This window comes from Apis florea, unplaced genomic scaffold, assembly GCF_048593485.1.
Source record: "Apis florea isolate Af1SG1 unplaced genomic scaffold, ASM4859348v1 contig_3493_pilon, whole genome shotgun sequence".
In the NCBI taxonomy this organism is placed as follows: Eukaryota; Metazoa; Arthropoda; class Insecta; order Hymenoptera; family Apidae; genus Apis; species Apis florea.
In genome coordinates this window covers 2,827,102-2,836,452 of record NW_028256772.1, presented here as the reverse complement: position 1 = coordinate 2,836,452, position 9,351 = coordinate 2,827,102, and the positions used below count along the sequence as shown (strand labels likewise).

Here is a 9,351-nt window from a genome sequence, read left to right as displayed (position 1 = left end):
TTAAAATAAAAATCGCGTTTGCATTAATTGCTTTAAAATGAGAATTTTTTTTTGTATTAGATTTGCGAATTATAAGACGTCGCGATATTTTTGTTTTAAATTGTTTTAATTATTTTGTAAAATAGTAGTAAAATTTATATGATTTGTTTTCATTAAATTCTTCAAATAATATAACTTTTCATAATTTTTAATAATTTTTTTAATTTGTCTCAAAATATCTTAGAAAGTAGTATTGCGTTGAAAAGTAACCGCGTTTGTAAATAGTATTGCGAATATTGAATGCCCAATTCTCTTCCACTAAGATTGTGGATGTTCAAGTTCCAGAATCACCTAACGTAGCTGAAAAAGCTATATACAAGGGTGATTACATCAGCAGTTAAAGAGACTGCATTGAATTTTTCGTTATTAGTGTTGCGTATTTATGTTTGAGTGCACAAAGTATTTTTTAACGTTGGATTAAATAACTTGGGAATTTCTTTCTAATTCTTTTTTTTTTTTTTTTTTTTTTGGTCAATTATAAATTGATTAATATTGCAAATATAATAAAGCACTCATCGCGATTTTTTATTTTTTAAGAAATATTAGTGTTGCGATATAAAATGAACGGTTTCCACTCACGGTTTGTTGTCGGTTTTATATCGAGTGGAAAATATTTTCGTAGTAATCCTTCTGGCTACTAAATTTTTTTTTCTTTTTCAGCATCCCTTATAATATTCTGCATTTGTTATAGAAAGTATTATTGTAATTTATATTTTTTTCTTTTTCATTTCCAAATCTTTCAAAAAATGAATTTAAATTCTTTGTATTAAATTTTTTATAATAAGTAATGGTGAATGTTCATGATAAAATTTTTTTTTTTATAATTCACATACTCTATATTTTAGTTTTCTTCTTAATTATCGTACTAATCCTTGAAAAAAGTTTGTTTCAGGAAGCATCCGTTATATATTCCAAGAAATTGTAATTTTTGATCTATCATCAGTTAGTAAACAATTGTATCTTATAAAATTTTACTAACTATTCATACTTTAATTTGTTGCAGGGATTATTGTGAAATCAATCAACGAAAATATATATTTTATATGGTATATTTTCTTTCGCTTCAATTATATTAATTTTTTTGTAGGAGGGGCCCCTCAATATTTTAGATTAATGTATAGATAATACCTTCAATAGGAATAGAGAAATATATATTTAAATTCTATGTAGGTAGGAAATCATATAAGTCTTAAAGTCTATTGGAAAGCAATTATATTTTATAAAATTTTTATTAATCTTTGTGATCTTATTTGTTTCAGAAACCAGCGTGGAAGTGTTCTTATCAATAAAGAATATTTCTATTGAATATAATCCTCTTGATTTTATTAAAATTTTTCTGAATAATAAATTCCCTAAACGTTTAAATTTTTATATGAAAATACCTTTAAACTTATATTAGGTAGGGATTGTAAAGAATTATAAGTTTGAACTAAATGAAATAATATTTTGAATTAATATTCTTTAAGAATTATATTAAAAATTATATTTATAATTAGAATATTTTTAAGTTTAATTTTTAAGTGAAATATTTGTAAATATAAGTTTAGTTATATAAGTAGTTGGCTTGTAAAACTGCTGCTGTAGAAATATTGCTTAAAGTAGAATATATTTGCATGTGCATGCATAATAATAGTAGTAATAATAGTAGTAGTAGTAGTAGTAGTAGTAGTAGTAGTTGGTATTGAAATTGGTAATGGTTAATAAAATGAATATAATTTTGTATGAAATACATGTATTTTTTTTTTTTTTTTGATTCTATAAATTTTCAATTTTTAATCTTATAATTTTCAATATTTTATATTTTTATGATAATGAATGTATAAAATATTGACACATGTATATATCTATATCTCATATAATTCTATATAAATATAATTCTATATGAATAGAATAGAATATAATATAATTTAATTTTTATTTTCAGGTTTAGCTTTTCGCGTCGATTTTCCTTAGAATTCCTTTTGCTGTTTGTGTTGCACAACGAAGAAAGATAAAACGTTTTGCAAATCTTCATCAAAAGGAAAATTTACCTTTTTAAATAAATTTTTGCGTAAAGGAGGGTGGATGGGACCGTGGATAGGGTGGGTCTCCAATTCGCAGCAACCTCCACGCGGTGAGACCTGGAAAATCATTATTTGCTATAAAATTCATAATCATATTTATGATATATATAATTGTAAATTTTATAGCAAATAATATGAGCTAATTGGCTGCGCTCGCGATTACAACGATTATTTTTTTATGTAGTTATTAAGATTTATTAAGTTATTAGAAACATTTTCATTTGATTTTTAAAAATTATGTATGATGTATGATTTATTAACTTATTCACAGTATCTATAATTACATAACATAATACTCATAATTAAAATAAATACTAATTCTTTTAGATATTTCTTCTTTTTTTACCTGTGATTAAATATAATCACTCTGCACCTATCACTCTAAAATATGGAGAGCATATTAAATAAACGTCAATTTTTTTAATTGATATTTCAGAATCTGTCTGAATTGTTAGTATGAGTATAATAATACAAAAGATGTGATTACTTATAAAAATAATTAAGTAATATTATATTAAATAATTAATTGAATATGAAAATTAATTAAATGCTTTTATTTTTCACAGAATATTTTATTCATTAATCATTCATTACTCAATTAATGACATTAATGTTTTCGCCATTACACAAACTGTTTAATTTAATTAAATAATTTCGACATATTAAAGTTCTCTACTTACACACAAAAGAAATTTATATTTATGTTTTTTGAATTTAAGATGTGTCTTTTTCTTTTCATTTCATATTCATAATTTTTTTTTTTTTTTCGTATAAATTTAATTACATAATATTGAAATTACACGATACAAAGAAATTTATTTTTTGTGAAATTTGTTGAATATAATTTAACAATTTTAAACAGAGTCTAAATCTACGTCATTTTACTTTATATTACAATGTAAAATGATTGGAATTAAAATGTATGTACAACATTTTATGTACATTCATTTGCATACGTTTACAAATTTATTTATTCGCTATTGCAAATAATTTCTTTCTCTTTATAAGTACTACATTTTGGCCAGCTTTTTAATGTAAAAGATAAAAATTAATATTTTTTTTTTTAATTTTTTATTCAATTTTAACATTCAATTTACTAATATATGTAATTTTTTTTTTTTTTTAATTCAAAATTGTGAATAATTGGATTTCTTTTGAATTTCTTTATTACATGAAAAACTAAATTTTCATTTTCTATTCCATTTATAAGAAAGAGTAGAACTTTCATATGTGAATATAACATTTTTGTTATATTTAAAACTAGAAGTAATTATAATAATTACAAGTTTAGGAAGAGCATAATATAAACGTGTAATAAGTGATCTATTGTACAATTTCCAATCGATCAATTCCAAATTTTACACATCCAGATTAATTTATCCTTCAAAAAAATATATTTTTTTCTAATAGAAAGAACATTCTATTCAGAAAATGATATGAACAAAAACTATTTTGAAAAAAATTCATCATTTAGTCGTGTGTCTTGCCCAGGTTGTTCTCTGTACTTCAGACATAAGATCATTTCTTGAAGGTAAACGAGCACTAGTTGTACGAGACGGTGGTGGACCAGTTGTTCTCAGGATGGTTGCTAAACTTTTCTGTTTTTGTGCATTCTTACTTGATATTTGACCGTTCAAATTCTCTTTAGCTGGCACGTGTTTAGGTGTTGTTTCTGAACGTTTACCTTGAGGTGGAGGATCTAGTACAATTGGTGGTACTTCCTCATGTTCTTTATTTCGGTCCTGCTTACCCACTATCTCATGATTGATATTTCTTTCACTTGTACAGGGTATAGGTTTTATAAATGTTGACTTAAATTCTGTATTCTCTGTGTTTCCTACATAATTATCTAACTTGTGCGTCATTACAGGGGATGATGAAAAACTGTTTGATTGAGAAACTCTTAATGACATGGAGTTTGGAGACAATTGGGCTGAATTCTGTAAGTAGAAAAAAATTATATGAATTATATATATATATATTCTATTTTAATGATTTTGATATTAAAATTCACTTACAGTTGGTATATTATTAGGAGGTACAAGAAGATTAGGACCCATCGTGTAAGGAGATGATGTATTATAAGATGATCTTTGAGGCTGATATGGACTTATGTTGTGTAACCTTTCTAGGAGTTGTGCTTGAAACTGTAATTGATCTGTATTGCTGTTCCCTTGTATTCCAATTGTACTTAGGTTTCCAGGGTACAAAGAGTCTGTCGGATAAGAGCAATATGGGGATGGTGGATCCAATTCCCATGGTGAATTTTGTCCTCCTGTTCGTTGGTACTATTTGAGAAATAAACAATATTAGAATGTTATTCTAAAAAAAAAGTAAAAGTGGAGATAATTAAAATTACATTAATAATTGATTTTATATATTGAAAAATTTCATTAATTTCTTAATATTTTAATTTTTCATTAATATAATAAGGTGTAAGCATTTTTAATTTCAAATATTAAGAAAAATAATTTTTTATTTACCTGAAATGATATATTTTTTTTTTTTAAATTCTGATGCATACTTTGTAAAGATTCAAAAATTGATAACATTACCTAGCATTTGTTGGTAGCACAAAGTCCAAAATCCCGTGCGAAGACCTGTTACATAACATCATCACACCGACGCTTAGCATAATTATTGGATTAGCGATTTAGCTTTAATGTCAGCATTAAATTGCTATCTTCCAGTCGAGCAATATAGAACGAACCGCGTCGCTCATAAGCAATATTGTTTTCACGTGTTTCAAAGTCTAACCGCTCATATACGTTCCTTAAAAGGATTAAAAAATTCTTTTATGAAATATTCTTTAAATCCATCATAAACCTAATATTTGTTCTCCCACAAAATACAAATAATAAATTTGAACAATCAATTTTGATTCTAAATATTTACCATTTATAAATATGACATACTTTAATAATAAATTTTGTTGAATTACAATTTTAGCAATTTATATTTGTATTATTTAATAAAAGTATCATTTTTTTATACAAACAGATATCCATTTTGATTTCAAATTCATAATTAAATAAATGAATACTATTTATGTATCTTAATCACAGTAAAAACATAAACGCAAAACAATATTTTAAGAAATATAATTATGAATTATACATGCAAAAGAGAAAAAAATATTAGGATATTTAATTTAAATAGACAAATACTTTTAAGCATACATTTAGGTCTTATTCAAAAACTAGAATGATAGAACATAATGAAATTGTATAGACAAAAAGAAAAAACAATCACAACTTCAACATGTCCAGAACATTAAATAAAAATGCATTCTCCATCTTATATTTGAATAATTTAACATATTTGGAATGTATATCTCTTGATTCTAATTCATATCTTTTTACATCTTATTCTTTGATGACAAGGTGCAAAACAGAAATATATGTGTAAATTGTTTTATTAAGAAGTTCATTAAAAAAAATGCGTCAGTACAAAAAATGTTACAGTATAAAAAAAAGAAAGAAAGAAAGAAAGAAAAACAGAAAAAAATACAAAATATAATGCTAAACGTTAATTGAAATGCAACGTTCGCTTGCTGGTTGTTGAACAGTCATGTCAACATTCATGGTATTCGGTAGAGTGTTACCTGGCCGAGATTCGACAGATCAGGAACAGTAGTGGTCTGTTGTATTGCTGCCGAGCCTGGTAACTGAGATTGTGAGGTTACGTGGCCGCTCGAGATTCGTTCTTGTTCTCGAAGATGGCCGACCAACGCACCTATATGCTCTAGAAGCTCTTTATTTTGCATCAATAATTGGTGCGTTCTAGCCTGTAAAAAGAACAGAAAATAAAACATGATATATATTTAATATCATTCGGTTTTCAATGTTTTCTTGAATTTATTTATTAACAATGAAATGTTGTTGCAATATATATCTAAAATTTAAATAAAATCTAATATCTAGCAGTAGTATATATTTCCTAATATTTATTCAAGTTTATTCTTGTCAAATATTATCTATCTATTTAAATATATGTTTAAATATATTCATTATCATTACAGAACAAGATTTATCATTATTGTGTAAGCAAATGAATAATATTTACAAATAACTATCTGTCCAATTTATTCTTATTCTTTTAAATCTAAAAATATTCAATTATCCTTCAATGATTTATATATCAACGGTAATATTAAGTAAAATGCAATAATATTCATTAATATTGATTATTTAACATCTATAATTCAATATTTTCAAATATCATAACATCCCAAAAAGAAATTGAATACATAATTTTCATTAATAATAACATATTTTACTTATATATATATAATAATAGCATCTTTGATTTGTTGAATATCTCTGATTTAACTTATCTACAATTGAAAAATTCGCGTTCAAATATACAATATCTATAATATATCATAATAAAATTGGGCATTAATTATAATAAAGCTGGAAATCAAATCAAAACAATTAAAATTTCATCAATGTTTAATTAAAATGTTAGAAAAATGTATGCATCTATGATATAGTATATGCATATATTATACAAGCATTCTATACTATACAACATATTTCACTTACTTGAGCTTCGACACGAGCTGCAGTTTCAGCAGCAAGCTGATCCTGAAGAAGTCGCGCATGGGCAACAGCGGCTCTGGTTTGTTGGCTTTGTTGCTCTAATCGTTCTCGTAACAGTTGAATCTCGTGTTTCAGAGCAGTTAATTCGCCGCCAACCAATAATCCTCCGCAATCGGAGGTCACCGTGCCCTACATATAAGATTAATTAAATATTTATAAATGTTCAATATATTTTTAAAAAGAACATTAAAATAAAATAGTATATTTTCAATAATCTATAACGATTATACCGATGGCGATTGTCTAATGGGCGAGGTAGACGCTGTAGTTGCTGGAACTTCGTGCGATCGCAGAAGACATGGAACAGTTGTCTGTTCCGGTGCCGAATCTTCCGTATCCCCTAAGAGTGATATATCTAAAATATATGCATACATATAAAGTGTGTTGATTTTTATTCGCATATACTGTTATATAATTAAAATAATTAAAAAGAAAAAAATGTTTAATTTGAAAGAATCTTTTAATTTTATAATTTATAATATTATTATTTTATTATTAAACATATTGAGAGTGGTTAATGTGCAGATTAATGAAGAGGGATAAAAAATTTCTCATTTAATTTGAAATAAATTGCTGTAGTGTAATAATTGAAAAGAAATTGAGATGTTAAACGTACCTTTATGGACAGAAGACGGCGATGGTTGTGATTGTACATTGGGTATTTCATCTTGATCTTCGTAAACGTCACGGTGATTCTCACCATGCTCCCTCTCTCTTTCCTTCTCTCCCCGATCCCGCTCCTCCGTGGCGTTGTTTAAACTTAATTTATGGCACACCTCGAAAGCTTGTCCTACTGTTCTGACCACCCTCATCGCTTGACTCTAACGAAATCCAACTTTTTCATTGAACGTACAAGTAAGTACAATATTTATAGATGCATGCAAAAATTAGGATGATATTGTTTGTAGTAAGTACTTGATTGACATCAAATTTCAAAATTTCGATGAAAGATAAAAATTCAACGCAAAGTACGTTGAATTTTTTAATTGCAATTTTTTAAATTTCAAGCTTTCAAATTTTTCAATTTTAAAATTAAATTTCGAATACGTGAAAAATTTTAACTTTTTTATATCTAAACTCCTTTTAGTTTCTAGATCTAGATGAAATATTCAATCGCTATAAATTTCTAATTAATTCGAATCATTTGTTATTTATATTACAACACAGAGCTGTACAATTTCTTTTTATCAGAATTTTTATCAAGATTCCTAACTCCAATAAGAAAAAATCGATCGAAGAAAGAAGCGAAAAAAGAAGGAAGAAAAAAGAAACTAAAAGACCCGTAAATAACGGTTAGGACACATCCTATAATTTATTCCACCGCGATTATTCATCGTCCCCGAAGCGATTCTCCTTTATTTTTTTTTCTTTTTTCAGGAGACAACTTTACCCCATAAACAGCGTTATTCGTAAGCGTACACCTTTACCTCGAGCTCCTCGAGGTCATCGTTCTCTTCCTCGAAAGGGTTCTCATCGAAGCTAAAATCGACGGCCGATATCGAGTGTGTTAGTTGAAGGGGAGGCAGTTTCATTTTTCGAAAAGGTTTCTTCAACTTCAGGTAATTGAATATTTCAGGCTCCTTGAATGACAATTTCTTCCTGGGCTTCGGTGTGGTCTCCGCGCCGGAAGGATTGGCTGGACCGGAACTAGGCGACACTGGTGCGTCAGAGTTCGTTTGCTTCGTCGAATTCTTTAACATTGTCGACACGTATTGTATTTTCGTGATCAAGATTTACTCTCTTCTGTAGATTTACTTTTTTTAACGGGAGATACACTAAACGTACATCGTGATAAAAGTTACGATGTCCACGAAGAGTTCATTCTTTTCTTTCCTGCGTCACATGAGTATGTATAGTATAATAATTTCTTTTTGTACACTATTTTTTTTTTTTGGATTATTTAATTATTTACGATTACTTTATTATTACAAGTCATAATAATTTATTATCTAAATAATAAATCTTAAGATATCATATATATATATATATATATAATGCGAAATAATACTTTTCACAGTATTATAAATATCAACTATTGTAAGTAAAATTTTATACATCTGACGATTCTATTTAATTCAATATTTAAAATTCAAATGTCGACTTATTATCATTCAAATCACAAACAAAGAACAAACTAATAAAAATTCTACGTTCATTTTTCCTTCATGTTGGATTACAAGTTTATTCTCACTCCCCTACATAGTGGCCTGTGGTAGAAAGCTTTTGTTTCCAATTTTGTAAATTCTGTCCAATGAACCAATCATTTTTGTTATTCTCAAAAGTATCTAATTCTTATGCGCGAACACAGGAACTTGAATCACAATCTCTATAGATAACAATAAACGATCTAGCGAAATTTATTTCGAATACAAAAGCGCCGCTAAAGAATCGATATTTACGTGTGTAGCATACCCGGACGATTCCATTTATAAACAAGCGGCCGACCGGTGTGGACCAGACAACTGGCAAACTCCCCGATAAATCTTGCTCTTGCTTTAGAAACTATTACAAACCCGCGTCGTTAACAGAGCTACACGAGAGTTTATTTGCTCTGTAACGTGTATACGATCGACGACGCAAGCAGCGCTCGCAACGCACTCTCGTTTCGTTCGAGGAATTAATCTCGAATCTGTAAATCTTCGAGA

At 27.3% G+C, this 9,351-nt stretch overlaps 1 protein-coding gene and 1 long non-coding RNA gene across 5 annotated transcripts in view; one reads left to right on the top strand and one right to left on the bottom strand.

Moving 5' to 3' along the window:
• Positions 1–2,653: 2,653 nt before the first annotated feature.
• LOC100871613 (carboxyl-terminal PDZ ligand of neuronal nitric oxide synthase protein) overlaps positions 2,654–9,351 on the bottom strand; it is a 30,116-nt gene continuing 23,418 nt past the window's right edge. For 2 of the 4 annotated variants that reach the window (XM_003693449.4, XM_086912699.1), the window contains exons 7-12: positions 7,323–7,527; positions 6,937–7,061; positions 6,650–6,835; positions 5,707–5,889; positions 4,121–4,390; positions 2,654–4,042 (exon numbers count right to left, since the gene is read on the bottom strand). In XM_003693449.4, coding sequence (XP_003693497.4) covers positions 3,569–4,042; positions 4,121–4,390; positions 5,707–5,889; positions 6,650–6,835; positions 6,937–7,061; positions 7,323–7,527 — 1,443 coding nt within the window. In that variant the 3' untranslated portion in view covers positions 2,654–3,568. Of the gene's footprint in view, positions 4,043–4,120; positions 4,391–5,706; positions 5,890–6,649; positions 6,836–6,936; positions 7,062–7,322; positions 7,528–8,133; positions 8,407–9,105; positions 9,243–9,351 lie in introns of those variants that run through there. The other 2 variants (XM_086912700.1, XM_086912701.1) reach the window with 2 other exon arrangements.
• On the top strand, positions 7,323–8,872 carry LOC147656938 (uncharacterized). The gene is made up of 4 exons (XR_015293452.1): positions 7,323–7,561; positions 7,898–7,998; positions 8,084–8,212; positions 8,283–8,872. It is a non-coding gene; the product is annotated as an uncharacterized LOC147656938 (long non-coding RNA).